Raw genomic sequence first — 17,692 nt, forward strand, 5'->3', positions numbered from 1 at the left:
TAAGTTCTGTCCAGCACCGGTACTTCTTTTTTCTTTTTTGATGGCGGTGTGTTTTTTTTTTACTAAATTTATTTGTTTTGTAGAAGTGTTGTGGGGAAGAATCCAAAGAGCTATTTAGTTCCCCAAGGACAACACTGGTAGATAAGCCGTGAAGGAGGTTTATGTTTCGCGTGTTATCTCCATATATCTGTGGTGTTTGGCTGTAACATGTTTATTTATTTATTTATGACAAAACCTCAAATGCCCTCCTGGGGCGATACATGAGGGGGGGGTGGAATGCATAAATATGCGTACAAACTTAATGCTGGCTTACTCTCAGCATTCAAGAAATTCAACAAGATTACGACGAAATGAGGCAAAATTAGTGATAGATATGAATGACTGCGGCAGGTCGTTCCAGTCCGGTTTAGCTTTGGGAAAAAACGAGTGCATGAAGTTGGAATTGTGACAACGGATGGGCTCTACTTTACAGGAATGATCTAGCCTCGACGAGGTGTAGTTAGCAGCAGGACGTATGAAATGAGGGCGAATGGAAGAAGCATAGTAGAGTTTGTGAAAGAGACATAAGCGGGGGAACATTTCCTTCGTGATGAGAGTGAAGGTAAGAGTAATTGGAAAGGATAAACCTGGTGGCGCGATTTTGAACAGATTCTAGAAGACCGATGTGATTAGCATGATGAGGGTACCAGATGCTGGATGCGTATTCTACTTTGGGCCGAACTAATGTCTGATACGCAAGACACATGACAGAGGCTTGGGTGCTGATTTATAGAGTAGTAATTAAAATTTCTAAAAACTCTGGATAAAATTGTGTGGATAAAAAAAAATCCATAGAATATAATCTATGTGGATTAAATCCAAACAACCCTGTGTAGTAGTAGTAGTAGTAGTTGTTGTTGTTGTTGTTCATAGCGCGTGCGCCTTTCGTATCGACGCGTAAGGGAGATGGGTCTTAGATGAAAAATGCCGAGAATAAATAAATAAATTTACGTACATACTATGCGTATAAGAAAGGTACACCCACGCTGAAGTGCAGACAGCGAAAGACAGTTTTATCCGCCACCACCGTCAGACCGGCATCATTCCGTTAATGCGTCGAGACAGAATTTCAGGCAGTTCAGGTATATATGCCTTGCTGTGCTGTTTGACGGCATATATTAGTCTATTTCATCGGCCTCTCGGTATCAACCTTCTGAACATCCAACCACACGCGAAAAGGAGAAAGAGCTACCCGACGGTAAATTTAATGAAAATGGTGTCTTCGTATACACAAGAAGAACGTACCCAGCAACAAACACGAACCTCAGCAGAAATTTACTACGCTTTTCATTCGTATCAGAGAGTGCAAATAAAGAAACGTGGATCGTAACTGTAGCCTCGGCAGAGCAACAGTTAGTGCGCATTCGACGCCGCCTAAACTGTAGGTCGTAAAATTTTATATACCTTTTTTTATTAGATGTATACTGTCCGTGCACGTCACTGCCTATATAAAAAGAAAATAAGGTTTTGCAACGCGACTTCATTTAAACAGACACATATGTGCCCTCTCTGCCTGTCTGCTTTATCTTGTTGCCTAGTCGCGGTCCAGGTATAGTACTATCCGTCACCTCCATGCGCACAAAGATGTGATTGATTGATTGGTTGATTGATTGGTTATTTGGTTAATTTGTTTGTTTGTTTGTTTGTTTATTGATTGATTGATTGAAATGGAGACGTTAGCCCCAAACTACTCAGGACTGGCTCCTCAGGACGCGTTATTTAGGGCTCATTATATATGTAAAGCAAATGAAGGGAAAGGGGGAAAGAGGAAAGGGAAAAATATACAAATCTATACACTTTGTGAGGCACACATGCCGAGACGCGAGTTCGAAAAATTCAACAACAACTACAACAAATAAGTAATGAAGATGTAGTGGGATGTTTCGCCGCTGACGCGGTACCCTATCCCATTGCTTGAGGGGGAGAAGATGGTGAATGATGATGAATGTTCAGAGTTCACGCATGAGCCCTGTTGCTACTAAGAAGGTGATGAGGGCTTGAAAAACTCAGTCAAGTGCGAAAGTGCGAGAAACTCAATGCACGAAGATATGCATATATGACAGGTGGTACTCTATTGCGTGGCTTCGTAAACAAAACCGTGTTCGTTAACTACAACCTGAGGGTATTATGTACGCGAGCATTTTGTTGTTGTTTTTAGACGAGCTCTGTGTCAGCCGCAGGAAATGCTCACTATGCCAAGCAGCACCTGATATTGTTACGATAAATAGGGGAACACGAGGTCACGAAGTCCTGACGACAACGGATGTGACAGAAATTTCCAGAGCTAAAATATCGATTAATGCTTATATCGCCGTTCCATTCGAATGCGTATTATTATCGAATGTCGTTCGTCCAGATCGACTTGACCATACGCTGACGTCTGGCGCAGTTACAACATGTTATAACATTGAGAAAATTAAAATTACTTTTTCTCGACTATGGAAATCGAATGAAATAGAGAGTGATTGTCATACGGTAGGATATATGGCCTGTTTCTGCACAGTCTTATACTGGTGTCCGCCCATTTCATCGAACGTCGTTTCGTCGAAGCCGTTTTATCGAACGACTTTTCGTTGAACGCCGTTTCATCGAAGCCTGACCAAGGTTAGGTCAGGAGATCCTTTTCCGTATTTCACACATTGCCGCAAGAAAAAGCGGGGGGCCACGGATTCGATGAAACGTCCATTTTCGACGAAATGGCGTTCGATGAAACATCGTTCGATGAAATGTCACGGAACCTCTTATACTGCATAATTCGCATGTGAATGCATTGTTTCACGTCATAGCGACGCGATCGAATCTGTATTCCGCATACAGATGTACGCCAACACGGAATTAAAATGAAAAGCGACTTCCCTCGCTGCCTCCCGCCGCAGTTTCCTGGACATTTGTACGCACTAAACTTTCGCACTATACATCATAACACGAAGGCTCTGAACGATAGCAATCAGCTCGAGAGTTTCCCTCTGTTGCTTCGCGGGTGGCAGAAAGCACCGATGGAGTGAGTACCTTGATCGCGATGAGAATCTACTACCTGTGTGCCGTACGGGCTGGTTTGCGGTGCATGGCACTAAGCCGCCGCTCTTCTTGCTGCGCTCCCCTGAGCCTCGTAAATTCGCTGCCGGATTGAGTGCGACCGAGCTAGCTGGGGTGGTCTCTGCGGATGACATGCGTGACCCCGTGGCATGGCCGAGACGGGTGATGCTTCATTGCTTCAGGTGGAAGCATTAGAGGAAATTGAAAACTGTGCAAAACTATGTTTTTTGTGTAGGAACACACCGAACGCATACGAAGAGTCAAAAGACTATATAATTTTTATGGTAATTATAATTTTTAACCTGTAATCGACAGAACAAGAGCCGTTTTTCACTAAAAAGAAGATAACTGATTGATTAATTAATTGATTGACTGATCGATAACACAATCGAGGCCAACCATTGCACGTGAATGACACCGTTATCACTCTGGATTTCTAGAAAGCGCGAGTCATGCGCCCTTTTGTGACAATTAACAGAAATGCACAAGTGTCACAAAAAGGCGTACACCTTCCGTTTTGAACAAATCAAGGGAGAGAACGACCCAAAGGAGCACGATATCTTGGCACAATATTGGTTGGATATCGGCTATAGTGGTTCAAGGCTGGTTCAATACTGGGCCAACGTCCAGCCAATATTGCACCAAGATGGGACACTTGGGACGAAGGTTTGCTATGATCGTGTTATGCGGTGAAGCCAAGACGCTGCCACTCTCTGATACGAATGAGACAGCAGGGCGCTTCATGAACCAAGCCATGCCAAAGGTATATACACCGTATTGCAGAACATCGTAATAAAGGCACGAGCGACTGATTGACAGTTGCCATCTTAGAATCACAACGTGATCTCTAAAAGAAATAAACACAGCCAACGAGCTGAGACTAGGGAAGTGTATAATTTGGCTGGAGTGGTTGGAGCGCAGCCAGTAAATGACGTGACAGGTTCCCGCAACGCAACCTCGCCAGGGAAATAAACACGTACAGCTCTCACACGACTCAAACCGTGTTCCGCGAAAATGAGAGAAAACTGAAGAAAACCCGGGGTGGATGAAACCAGGAACTACTTGCACTCTGGGATACATCGCGGCTGATCCATTGACAAACGCGAGACAGCTGAAAGGAGAAAAATAAACTTGTACTTGAGCGACTGTTTAGACTGCATCGTAACGCTCTGCGGAACGTTGGCCCTCGTTTTGATCGGCACCCGTAGACTGAATTGAAATGTCCGTGAGAGATTGATGCTGAAGGTGCAGTGGTGTTCAACCTACGAACGGCATCACGGGTGCTGAAGGAGAACTTGAGAATATATTATCATTACATCTAATGGGGTTGGGACACGTTCATGGATGTGGTTCATTACATTATGGACGCATTGCGCGGCACGCCAGAATACTGAGGAAAAAAAGAATTATTATTCTACGTGTCGTACTTAGCGAGATACAAGCCGTTGAACACACTCCCGAGTAAAGCGCAGACGACAGGGAGCTCAGAGTTGCATCCATCCCCATTGGCAGCCATAAGCACGTGACTTCTCGTACGCCGCCTCAGTGGCGGCGCCTCGCGGCTGTGATGTCAGAGCCGCATGAGTTTCGGTATTGGCGGTGCCCGTTTTCTCCGCTTCTGTTACCCTCTTCGCAGTCGAATTTTCAATGCAGGTTCACATCGGTGTAAGGAACCGTCTCTTACGTTTATCTGGGATAACGTGGGATGACCTGTCGCAACCCCTTTAACTGAAAACAACCTTTGTCAAACATGAGCATGACTCCAAGAAATGTTATAATATAACAACGTTTCAAGCAAGTAATGGACCGGCAATCAGAGGATGTGGGTTCGAATGTCACTGCTGGTGCCTTCTCTTCAACTGACATCATTCAATTGCCGTTCTTCGGTGGCACATGACTATGGAAACGTTACATGCGGAACATTACATAGTAATAGCTTCCTGTATTCATTTTTCCCTCCTCTTCAACGCATCGCGTAATAATGGGGCTCTGGACTGTACCTATCCTTTAAACATAAAAGGTTGGGCTCTTTCATAAAATTGGCCGGATTTGTATACTTTTCTTCTGCATGTCTGTCTGTGTGTAGGGGTGGGGAGGTTGCCCTTCACGCTATAGGCCTTGGGATGTTTTCTTTACACTTAACTGTGAGCCACCTGTCATAACTGGTGTGTCTGTATGTGTATGCGTGAAATGTCAACCCGAGTCCGACCACGTTACTCAGTTACGGACGGATTGCTCAAACGGACCTGCATGGGCGAATATTCGAGTTGTTGGAATACCGCAGTGTTTTAATAGAATTATACCGGTTTTAAAATAATTATTCGCACATGCCTAACTGCACCATTGAAATAAGGGGGGGGGGGGGTAATGGCAGGATCGGCTCGCCGTTGTTGGCCGTTGTTGGAAGTGGGCGTCGTCACGACTATAGCAAAAAAAAAAAAATTGATAGAGGACCAAGGCCCTTCTAACACTTTGCTCTCCTCGACGAACTCATGCACCCTCTACGCATCTCCACCATTGAAATAGAACTTCACCACATAACACGCTGAAGGCCAGTCATTGCGCAGAATGATAACGAACGCTGTCACTCTTGATTTGTACAAAGCACCTTGCGTATGGCTTTTTGTGAAACTTAACCTAACTGCATGCGTGCCATAAAGAGGCGTACGCCTCCCGTTTTCAACAAATCAGGGGAGAGAACGATGTCATTCGGGATTGCGGTTGACTACACTCTTAAAACGAAACTTCCACGCACAGAACGCTCCTAGCCAACCGTTATAACGCCTTTTTGTGACACCTATGCAGTTATGGTAATTCTCACAAAACGGCGTACGCCCGCGTTTTCCACAAAATACCCCCCATTCTTAGAAATAAATTTCACAACGTGGCGCTCCTAGCCAACCGTTATAACGCCTTTTTTGTGACACATATGCACTTATGATAATCGTCACAAAAAGGCGTACGCGCCGCGGTTTCCACAAATCACACTCTTAAAAATAAATTTCACCACATAGTGCTCCTAGCCAACCGTCATCGCGGGTGACATCGTTCTTTCCTCTGATTTGCTGAAAACAGGAAGCGTACGCCACTTTTATGGCATTATGCAGTTCATAATTGCCACAAAAATGGCATACGCCCGCCGTTTTCATCAAATCAAGGAAGAGAACGTTGTCATTCGGGACGATGGTTGGCTAGGAGCGTGCTATGCAGTGAAGCTCTGTTTTTAGAATGCAGGGGTCATAACGGTATCATTCTACGCAATGGTTGGTCTTTCGCCGTGCCATGCGGTGAAGTTCTGTTTCAAAAGAGCTTGTCACGTGATTAAGTTTGTAGAAGTTCGCTAATACAACCTACTAAAGAAGGACACGTGGAAGCAGGGGCGGACACAGCCCCGCCCCCAGACATACCTCTACCCCCCATTCCGGCAGATTTTCCTGCCGCACGCTCCGATATGAAAGCGTGAAATGAAATATGAAATGAAAAATGAAATATGAAAGATGTGAAATGAAAGCCCAGCAGCTCGCCGTCTTACATGGCGACCCCCCCCCCCCCCCCGCCTTCTCTATTTTTTGTTTAGTGCCCCCCCCCCCCCCCGAGGATCTTCCCTGGATCCGCCCCTGCGTGGAAGGAGAGTACAGATCACTATCTTCTCCGCCGTGTCCGTTATCACAAGTATGACTTCTCCTTTTCATATCTTCAATCCTCCCAGTGAAGAGAAACCTCAATTCACTCTAACTTTGTCTCGTTGTCGTCGCACATATTTTTCAACATAAACGCGCTATGGAGTAATGAGCCAGTGCAACACTCTCGTCATTTTAAAATTCGTTCGCACGCATCTATATGACTTGTGCACGCGGCGCACAAAAATATGAGGAGCACTTCATCAGGCTAAACCAAATTATCAACCGAAACTTTCTGCGTCCCATAAATCTAGCTGACATGCCACTTCGCCCGTTCCTGATTAAAATTCATCATGGACACTCGGACGGCAAAAACTCATAAATACGAGGACGGACGCGAAGCAGCTTTTGAAATCTCCACGCCGTTGTAGCCGCTGCCAGACATGCAAATGCATTCGCTATATCGCTCTGCGAATAGTGCACTCAACTTCTGCGAAGAGGAGAAAATTGAGTTACACGAATTTGTCACTCCTTAATGCAATTGTACCGCCGCTCTCCGCTGATGTGCAGAACTGCTCTCCGTGCCGGTTTTTCTATGACTTCCTCCTTTTCAGCTGGTGATCAGTGTGAGGAAGGAGAGCAGGTGGAGACTACGATTTGCCTTCCCAATCATGTGGCTGTCGTTGCTCTTGAAATGTACATTGACGTAGGTTTTCAGGTCCGGGAATTTTACTTTTACTTTACTTTACTTTACTTTTTTTACTTTTAGAAGTCATCACTGCATTCACATAGCTTGCTCCGTTTCAACGTGCTCGCCTCTACGTCGTCATGAATTCAAAGCTATAGGGGGTATATCGTATATATCCTCTTCTTTGTTACATCTGCTGAAATGGTGACAGAAAAACGAGGCACGTGGTTTCCCTCTCGCTCTTTTACGCTTGCTTCTTGCCACGGACGAAGACAGTAGACGAGCGATCTTTTTCCGTCTTCTATTATTTTTTTATTTTTATTTGTTTGCCGTTTCTCAGCCGAAGAAGCGCGAAAACTCTGCTCAATTATTACATTATGTCCTATGAAGCAAAACGCCTTGCGTTTGGTTGCCGTCTACTGCGCATTTTAGCTTTTTTTTTTTCTTTTCTGCGAAGCCGCATTTCTGCACATATTTTTCGTATCACCCAGCCTAAGGCCTCTCCAAAACGTTACCTCAAAATCTGCTCCTGCTGGATGATATAGTGCATCGGACTGCACTAGCTCAAGGATATTTTCGTGCGGTGTGCAATGGGGCTGGAAAGTCTGTTTTGACGCAGGATGGTTTATGAGGGCTGGCTGTGTGATAGAAAGTAATGATGGGTTCAAGCAGGGGAGCGAAAGGCCTGGCGTCGGGACTGTATTTCTGTTTCCTTTGCTGGAATTGGACGCGGAAGTTGCAAGTTGGTCTATTTCTACATATCTGCATGGCACAGCGACGAGAAGAAGCAGCTTAGTACGTGTCGGGGCATACGCCGTTACTTCTCATTCTGGCGCAGGCCGTTTCACGTTTTGCAGAAGCACGCTCCCGATATTTTTTTCTTCTTCTTTTTTTTTTTTTTTTTTCATGGACGCGCGAATGCAACATTATATATATAACGGGTACTAATATTACTTGTGCGGTACACAATGCAGGAAACGGGAATGATACTATAGATTTCTGACGAATTCTCACTTTCTCTCTTATTGGCCCAACTACGTCATCGTATACGACCATGTCTTAAAGCCGTTTACGCAGGCCCACCGGTCTCGTCCAAAACATCACGTGTCCTCCCACTGTATAGTTTTTGCCATAAAAACAGTTATAAGCTGTCAACAGCGACTGATTTTTTGCCCCAAAAGGGCGCAGCTTCGTAATCAATATTGGCTATTCATACGTCCGTAGACTTATAGCGCATTTGCTGCCGGGTATAGTCCAAAGTGATTTTCTCTGGTCACCCACTGTCGGGAACCGAAGCGCTGCGCGGTCAAGGCACCTGCGGCTAACTAAGCGCTTGTTCTTTCCATGCACTTTGTGGTTATATGGTGTAACTATGCCTGTTGCACACCGAACAACGGCATACAGCGCCGTTCAAGCGCGCAAGTCTCTATCAGTTCACGTGAACCTCAAATCCTCGTCGGAGCTGCCATTGCAGACGTACCATCTGCTGACGAATGTCCATGGTTGCCAGTGGAATTTTCTCTGACAGGCTCTCACGTTGGATCGACGGTATATACTTCTCCTGTGCCATCAGCCCGAGCTCGCCCTGGTGCAGAAGCTGCACCTTTCCTCCCCGGCAGCACATGGTGGTCAGTAGATGTCTTTTGGACGGATAATTGACATTTGGTCTAGGCCTAGCCATTCTATAGACATCCCTTTTTTTATATATATATTTAGACGTCATATAGACGTCTATCCCACCATGTGCTGCCTGGACTTGCGCTGTGTGTCCTCTGATCATGCGCAACACGTTTTCCAGTTACTGATCCTATACTTCCACGGCGACTTTGCCCTTATAGGGTCTATGCTTACTGCGATGTTTTATATTTCGCACTAACCTAGCACAACTGTGTTTTATTGTACGTCGAAGGAATGGAGGCCTTTAATGTGGAAGGTGAACAACTATACAAGAAAAACGACGACCCCACGCCAGAGCCGTAGCTGACATATACTTCGTGCGTCCGAATATATCCCTTGATCCAAGTTTTCGAGCAGCGCGTTTCCTCCCCCATAGGGGAGTGACCGGAAGATATCGAAGACTCTGTAATTGGATTCCAGCTGGACTTCCTCTGGCACCTGTCCTAATTACAGTGATTCTTTCCGTGATGGCTAGAGAGGGCGCGTTTGTTTGTGCAAGATTAATCCTCCTCACGTTCGATAATACAGTTCTGTCCAAGATGGGCTTAAGAAGCCAGAGCAGCGTCTCTCTCTCTCTCTCTCGCTTCTCCCGAGACAAGCTTACGCAGCGGAATCACCTGTATTGATCCAGCATGGCAGACACCAATATATGCGTCAACACATGTCCCCCTCCATCATGAACATCCTCACATTGAAAAAAAGAAAAAAGACGAAGAAGAATAAGAAAACGAAGACCGCATAACATGTTCCCATCCAACCCTAATTCCGAATGATGGGATTGATTTGATTTGATTGATCCGCCTATTTTTGGGGCACTTTGCATGTTGCATGTGTCCATAACACTGCGGGTGTCCCTGAAGGGGGAATCACTTCTTCGCAAGACAATAGAGAAAGTTTGTTCGCACAGCGCTCAGAAACGGCGTAAAATATCGTCAAAACAGAAGTACTGGCGTGTTCCCCTTGCTTTGCCCTTGTCAATGACACATTTTGTAGAATTCCAGGACTATCCATTGATTTGTATTGAGCCCGAATTCGCAAATGTTTTAGTGCGCGACACTCTATCGAGATGGCAGCACATGTTCGAGACGCACCAAACTTTAATGTATTAAAAATAAACGGCTCAACCTTGTCCTCTAAAAAATACGTCATTGACGAGAGAAAAGCTAGGGGAACACGCAGTACCAAGAGTAGAGCGTTCATGTGTCTTGTGCGAACGAAAATCACCCATAGATTTCTGAAGGAGTGATTTCCCCTTAAAGCGGACTCATGTGGACTAGTTAACGTTCGCTTCCGGAAAGAGTTGGCTGCACAGTCCCAAAATTTCTTTCTTCGCTTTGCTTTCCTCCCGCACTTTAAGGAAGTAATGTAGTCGGCGCCAGCGTGCATAACATGACAGCAAACGACAAAGCCATTATTTTCATTCGCAGGGATCTGGACAACCGCAATAAGCTTGTCGAATTTGTTGATTGCAATCAATTTCCCGACTGCTACTGTAGGGAATGACATCATTTTGGTCGAAATATCGCGGGCAGGCGTGCCGAGAGAAGCGATTTCGTTGCATCTCTCACATTCTCCCATGTATTGAAAATTTGACAAACCTTAATTCGCCAAAAATCAGTGGATCGCGTCAGACCTTCAAGAATTCCTGTCATTCGCTAGACAAACTCGAGGGGAACATGCCAGTACCTGTTTCGTGTATAGAAATTTAGCGAGGTTTATGAGAACCCTGCGAACAAATATTCCCCATAGAAGTAAGTCCGCCTTAAGCTATTCTGGTCTATTCTTCATAGCCTTCGACGGGATGATTATATCACCTTTGCTCGGCGCAAAGCGCACTTCGAGTATCCTAAGTATGTACAACAATATAGGTTTCGAACAAATTGTTTTGATTTTTTCCTTTTATTTTTCCCTTTGTATCCATGATTGGAATTCTCTGCCATCAGAAGTCATCGCATGTGACTCTTTGTCTTCATTTAATGCAGCCATCTTTGCTTACTTGGCAGGTCAGGGTGGGTGACTACCTTCGCTTTCTCGTGCTTATTCTTTTTCTCTCTCTCTCTCTCTCTCTTGAGCTTCATTGTATAGTTGCACTGATGTTGAACGTGTTGTACTTGCCCCTCCTTCTATGGCAACCGCCAGAAGTATTATAAAGAAAGAAATAAGCAAAAACTTTATTAGTGGGACCAAAGCATGGAAATCCTGTTGGCGAGCGCACGCGGTATAGTGCACCCTTCGCTCGGCAGGTTACCAGTGCTTTGGAATTGTTTGCACTACCTAAACGAATAAGTAGCCACGCTATACAACTCTCTATCCCTTTTTTCTTCTTCTTCTTTTTTTTTTTCTTTGCCTGACATTTTTCGAAGGAGAAAGAACACGTACGCCAGCGGCTTAACCACACAGAAAGCTTCGCTACCTTGTGTTTGTTTTCCTCAGACCAGAAAGCCTGACAGATAGCTCGAATGTGCAGACTGGAATGAGGAAAGCACAGACGGCACGTCTGCGCTCTGCTGGGGATTTGCTTAATCGGATAACGCAGACTATATTAGATATAGAGAGTACCCCCCCCCCCCCACCCACCCACGCGATCTCAAATAAAAAGCCAAGACACAACTGAGAAATCTTTGCGAAGAACGCCGGAAACGGGGGTTGTTCGCGAGGGATTGTTTAATGCTGCATGAAGTCGGGTAATGTGCTGAGAAACGGAAAAGTATTTCGATGCTGTTTGGTTTATTTTAGTATGCATGTATCGTAATGTTTTGAGCGTGCTTCGTGAATGGGCGTGATGTTTGCGTTGTCGTCAAGCGCGCGCAGGGATTCTCTCCCCCCCCCCCCCCCTCGAAATTTATGAGATTGCGCAGTACCGCGCGGATCGGTGCAAGCTGCTAGTTTGTGTATGCCATACTTTGGCGATTTGTTCTCTGTTGTTACTCATTCTTACTCTCGCACTCTAAGAAAAAAATGTAGAATTTTCTACCCATCAACGGTAGAGCTGCATTGCAACTATACATTTCTACTCAAACCAATTTGACCTTTTGGGTATAACTGCAGAGTAGAAACAAACTACAGAGTAGAAACTGTCGTTCTACCAGCTTGGGTAGAAAATTCTATGAAATTCTACCCCCCCCCTTTTTTTTTTCTCTCTTCTTAGAGCAAACGTGAGAGAGAGAGAGAGAGGAGCAAGGAAAAGGGACGCCGCCGCTTATACCAGCGGAGGAGAAGGCGCGCGTGGATTGTCCCGAAATGGTAGAAGTACTGTCGTTCTATACCAGCTTGAGTAGGAAATTCTACCCTTTGTTTTTTTTTCTTACAGTGCACACTTTATTGGTTTAAACAATTGCTTTGTATACTTAGTTCTATTATTAGTTGATTCAAATGCTACGTTGATGCCTTGATGCTTACCACTCGCCCATGTAATGTCCAGTAGTATACCCTTGGGGTTTAACGAAATACATTGTGGGGTTTAACCATATACAGAGCTTGCGGTTCTGCGCACTCTAGCTCGTCCACCGGGTGGAGAAGGCACGTGTGCGTTTAACCTGCCGAGGTGACCAAGAAAATTGTTCAGGTTGGTGCGTTCGGGTCCAGTTGAAAAGGCGTGGACCACTACACGGTCTGTGGCTTACGCAAGAATGATCCATGCGTGTACTCATCCCGCTCCTTGTAGTCAGGGGCGGATCTAGGGGAGGGGGGGGGGGTCCGGATGTCCTGACCCCCTGTCAATTCCTATCGTTACTAGGGTTGCCACCAGGCCGGTATTATACCAATTATACCGGCACGGCCGATTATTTGCTTCCTCTGCCGGTTGCCGGTAGGAAGGTGATACCGGCATCCTTTTGCCGGTATTTGTGTGTCAAGACCTTTCATAATGGCTTTTACGGGGTTTTCCCTTCAACATTCCACTACAGCTTGAATAAATCTGGAGCACAGACCCAACTCCGTAGTCACCAGTCGTTTTCTTAGTTATTCATTATATTATTATTATCACTGTTGTCTTGAGCGAGTACGCTTGTTCTTTCTTTCTCTCTCTCTCTCTGTATGCTCTCCACCCCTCACCTACTTTCTCTTTCCTGCGAAAACTTCCTCCTTTCCCTCTATTCCACCTCCTCTGCCTCAGCCGGTATTTTTCACTACGAAAGGTGGCAATCCTAATCGTTACATAGAGTTTCAAATGACCTTGGTAAAGTAACAGTATGCTGTCCAAGGCCGTACCCCCCAAGAAAAATACTGGATCCGCCTCTGCCTGTGGTTGACAGGCCGGGCCCATACAGGTAAATCAAAGGAAGGCCATATTTTCAATTGAATAAGGGTCCGCGTTCCCTTCGTCTCTCCGTAGGTACGGTAGGTACACATTTCCTGTTTTTTTTGCCGATCTGTTCTAACTGTTCAATACTCAGTATCTGATATCGCTGATATCCAATGTCCGATAGGCTCGATTTTTATACGCTCCGTTTCTGACGGAAACGACAAACGCGTCTGGCAACACATATGGCGCGCATTATGCGTTTCGTTCATTTTCGATGAACAGCGAAGTAACAGAGTGAAAGTATCTCAAATATCGAATTGCAGGCCACGGTACGCGATTATGGGTGACGTATCCCAGCAAGGTGTAACGTTTGAAGATCGTCAGTCTCCTGCCACTACCACAAACAACCAGAAGAAACGAGACCGAAGGCGCAAGAAGAAACTTTACAAAGATATTCGCGAACAGGTGATGCACTGTTACTCGTGTCATCACTGTAGCAGCACCGCTAGTTTCTTGAAATTGCATTCTCTCATCTGACTTCAAACCTTTTTTCAGATGGAGTTTTACTTCAGTGACGCAAATTTAAGGAAAGACAGATACATGTCTGAATTAGTCCAAAAACGCGAAGACGGCTGTAAGTGCCCACGAATTTTAGAAAAATTTCTTCCTCGTCATAGAAGTATGGTGCCCAAAAAACTAGATCCATGAAGTGTGGAATGCGTGTTTGCTTCTTTCAGACATTAATCTGGAAGTCTTCTTAACGTTCAGCAAAATAAAGAGTCACACAAATAGCGTCGTCGATATAGCCGCAGCTCTTGCAAATTCGACATTCCTTCAGGTATGTGATCTCTAAATTTTACTGTAGCTCATTACCTTGTTTTTCTGAAATGCCAGTTAAATGAAGATAAAACACAAGTGAGGAGGATGACTGCTGTCGAAGATAAGGAGGACACAGATGACTGCACGATATATGTTGAACGTCTGCCACCCACAGCTGATCATAGGTGGTTGAAGACCACCTTCGACAAGCACGGGAAGGTGGTTTATGTAAGCTTGCCTAAGTACAGGCACAATGGAAAAATGAAAGGGTTTGCATTCGTGGAGTTTTCAACTCCTGACGAAGTCGAAAAAGTCTGCCAGGTGAGTTCAATTACATATCTGGTGGATAGACGTTCCTTCAGTAGAATACATTATTGTTATGTATATAGGGTGTCCCAGAAAACGTGTCATTCAATTATAATAAAAAAAACTACTCCACCTAGAATCATGTGGTCAACGGCATTTGTTTTTACTAGGTTCTTGCCTCCTCCTGATGTGAATGTAATCTAATTTGAGTTCTATTATGTCAAATTTATGTCAACTTACTAGAAAATTTGCCAAGTAAAGGTTGCTTTTTGTCCCACGAATGTGAAGTTTGTGCCAAATTTACTCCAGTTTATGATAATTGACACGGATATTGAGGATACGGAGGAGCTATCCCATCAGAAAAAATGGCCGAACATCATGCTTTTCGGAGCGTCCAGAGCATACTGCTGGACGAGTTTTTGTGTGCCCTCATTGTCATTCCCAGGAAAGGAGGTTGCTAAACTGAGCCCTACGCAGGGATAGTAGAAAGAGATAAGACAAGGATGGGCTTATCGCATCCGGAATCATACTTTCCCTCTCCCAATTTCAAGAACTGTCACTTTTTCTACATCCCTCTGTGGGCTGGGTTTAGCGTAAGGCGACCGCCTTAGGTGCCGCGCACGAAGCCCTCAACCAGGGACTAGTTTTTTTTTAAATATCAAGTATGCACTTGAAGCAGGCCCCGCACACCCCTGGCACCGGCCCTGACCAGCGTTGTAGTCAATGAGAGTCTTTAGTTGGGGTAGTCGGTACACAATAAATCGAAACTGCAGCCACGTTTGCCCACAGATTTCGTCTGGTGTCTCGTGGCTGCGTTTTCGGTTTATTTGACATTGCAGTCACGTGACTTGCCCTAAACCTGAGCTTGCATTTTCACCCAGTGGGTTGCAGGCTGCAATTAAAGTAGTGCTACTTTTACAGTCTATTGTCATCATCGTTTAACCCTGTTTCCCTTTTCTTTTTGCTTGCAGGCATTTGGCTTCGTCAGCCCATGCGTAAGAGAAGTAGATTTACCCGAAGAGCAGGACGAGTGTAAGCAATACCACCCATTATGACAAAACGGCTTTATTCTATTCACACTTCCTCCGTGCACCATAATGTGGACATCCCTGTGCGGTGTCTCAGTTAGTGGCATAGCGAGGGGGGAGGGGGGGCAAGGTTTTTTGAGGCGCAAGCTATCGACAGAGAGAAAAAAAGCGCAGAATAACAATGGTGAAATTGCTTGTCACTTGAAAACATCTGCTTTTGGGCGCAAATTATCGACAGAGAGAAAAAAAGTGTGAAATAACAACAGCGAAATTGTTTGTAACTTGAAAAAAATTGCAGTTTTTTAACATTGGACGTTGTTGGAACGATCTTCTGGGCGCCTCAACGAATGAGGCGATTCAAGCAAGGTTCCACATACCATGCCGGTGTAAAACTGCATCCTGTGTGCTTCGGCAGTAGACTGTGTGTGTGTTGAGAGAGCAGCGCATATTCTCAAAGTGAAGCAACCGAAACGTGTTTGGGGGCGCGATAGTCGTTTCGCCCTGGGCGCTCGGAAGCCCACGCTTCGCCGCTGGTCTCAGTATACTATACCTTCTAAGGTATACGCTTGACCCTAAGACCTTTAATTTGCTCTTTGCAGCGCACTCACGTAAAAGGAAACTGAGTGAGACACAGGAAGATACAAAGCCACCTAAACTACCCAAGGGCTCAGAAAAGACAAACGATGAGAGGGAACGGTTGGAAACGTTGGTCGAGGAAGGCAGTGCTACAGAGGAAGGCAAAGCGTCAAACAAGAAGCTTAAAAGGAAACGAAAGAAGAAACTCCAGCACCTGGATGCCAAGGAACAGAATCCGCTGCTGGTCATGCCAAAGTGAGCACTTCATCCTTAGAACCTGAAGTTTTCTGGAAATATTTTTTTTTTCTAAGTTTGGGGGCCAAAAGTCGGGAAAATAAACATGCGCCCTAAATTCATGCAAATTCAGTGAAAAAAAACTTCCAGTATGCTAAATTTTGGGAGAAATCAGGCTCAGTCACTCAAACTAACTGCACTGGTTTGGTACAAACGGTGATGTAACTGAATTTGCTGCCAAAATTGTCCATTGTGTGCATAGTGTGCATTTCTACAGATGTCTCGGTGAGGGCGACTTGCCGGGTAAAAATCAGGTTTCTCCCTAAAAAGGCAACCTTCAACTTGGGGAAAGAACAGGGTTAAACCGTAAAACTTCAGGCTCTATTCATCCTATAATATTACGAATGGGGCCTTGTATTTTAGGGTTAAACCAAAGTGCAAAATCACCTTGGGCACTGGACAGCGCTAGGCACTGCATCTTTAGCACAGTCACTCGTGTTCGTCTTAAGGCTGAACCGCATGGCACGAAAAACTGTCCGAAAACTGTCCGAACCGAAATCTGGACCGAACTTTTTTTCTGTGCATCACCGCATGCTACCGAAATGCACCCTGAATTTCGGCCGAAGGCTTCTGACCTTGGGGGACATCGCTTTTCATCCATCCAGTTCAATGAGATAATCCCTGTATTCATAGGGGTAGAAGTCGCACACACGGTAACAGTCGACCCGATTGCTACATCATCATTGTTGGTTGCTACATCATCATGGTTCTCCTTCCGGCTGAATAGCCATTGGATGCTTCTACTTTTTCGGTTGGCGTCACTTCCCATTTCGGAGGAGAAATCTGGTTTGGCCAAATTGGGCCCAAAATTCTGTTCTCCGAAAAAAGTTTGGTCCTGAATTCGGTTCGGAAAGAATTTGGGCACTTTTCGGGCCATGCGGATCACGTTTAAGATGCAAGAAGTGCCTATGTTCCACCCACAAATCTGCTTTTCCAACCAAGATTGCTTAATTTTATCCTATTTTGCAGCTCCTGAAATAAAACCCAACTTTCGCCTCCCAATTTTCAGAAACATTAAAACACGAAGACACAGGGATCTGCTTAGGAAGTATTTACGCTTAGAATGTGCTTCGTGTCAGTGGGGTGGCGATAGTATTAGTGAATACCGTAAGCTCATGTGAAGAGATTTCCCATACATGGCAGAATACTACCTGCAGTAATTGAAATTCATTCAGAATGCAAATTGTGTAAAGATCTACCGTATGAAGAAGGGTACCAGACACACTGTCCGATTTCTATGCATGAATACATGAAATGGACCCCCAGAGCCTGAGCTGAAGAGCAGTAATGTCCCCAGAAATCGACTTCTCAGGGGGGAACATGTTTGTAGGTATGTGCATTGGTAGCTGAGCTGTATTGGGCAACT

At 45.1% G+C, this 17,692-nt stretch overlaps 1 protein-coding gene across 2 annotated transcripts in view; it reads left to right on the forward strand.

Annotated features, from left to right (window-relative positions):
- The window catches only part of LOC135368606 (la-related protein 7-like), a 175,204-nt gene that overhangs the window by 154,878 nt on the left and 2,634 nt on the right, over positions 1-17,692 (forward strand). Inside the window, exons 5-10 of one of the 2 annotated variants that reach the window (XM_064601996.1) lie at positions 13,627-13,768; positions 13,859-13,937; positions 14,041-14,141; positions 14,198-14,443; positions 15,400-15,460; positions 16,056-16,287. In XM_064601996.1, the coding sequence (XP_064458066.1) occupies positions 13,627-13,768; positions 13,859-13,937; positions 14,041-14,141; positions 14,198-14,443; positions 15,400-15,460; positions 16,056-16,287 (861 nt within the window). Of the gene's footprint in view, positions 1-13,525; positions 13,769-13,858; positions 13,938-14,040; positions 14,142-14,197; positions 14,444-15,399; positions 15,461-16,055; positions 16,288-17,692 lie in introns of those variants that run through there. The other variant, XM_064601997.1, reaches the window with a different exon arrangement.

This window comes from Ornithodoros turicata, chromosome 9 (assembly GCF_037126465.1).
Source record: "Ornithodoros turicata isolate Travis chromosome 9, ASM3712646v1, whole genome shotgun sequence".
In the NCBI taxonomy this organism is placed as follows: Eukaryota; Metazoa; Arthropoda; class Arachnida; order Ixodida; family Argasidae; genus Ornithodoros; species Ornithodoros turicata.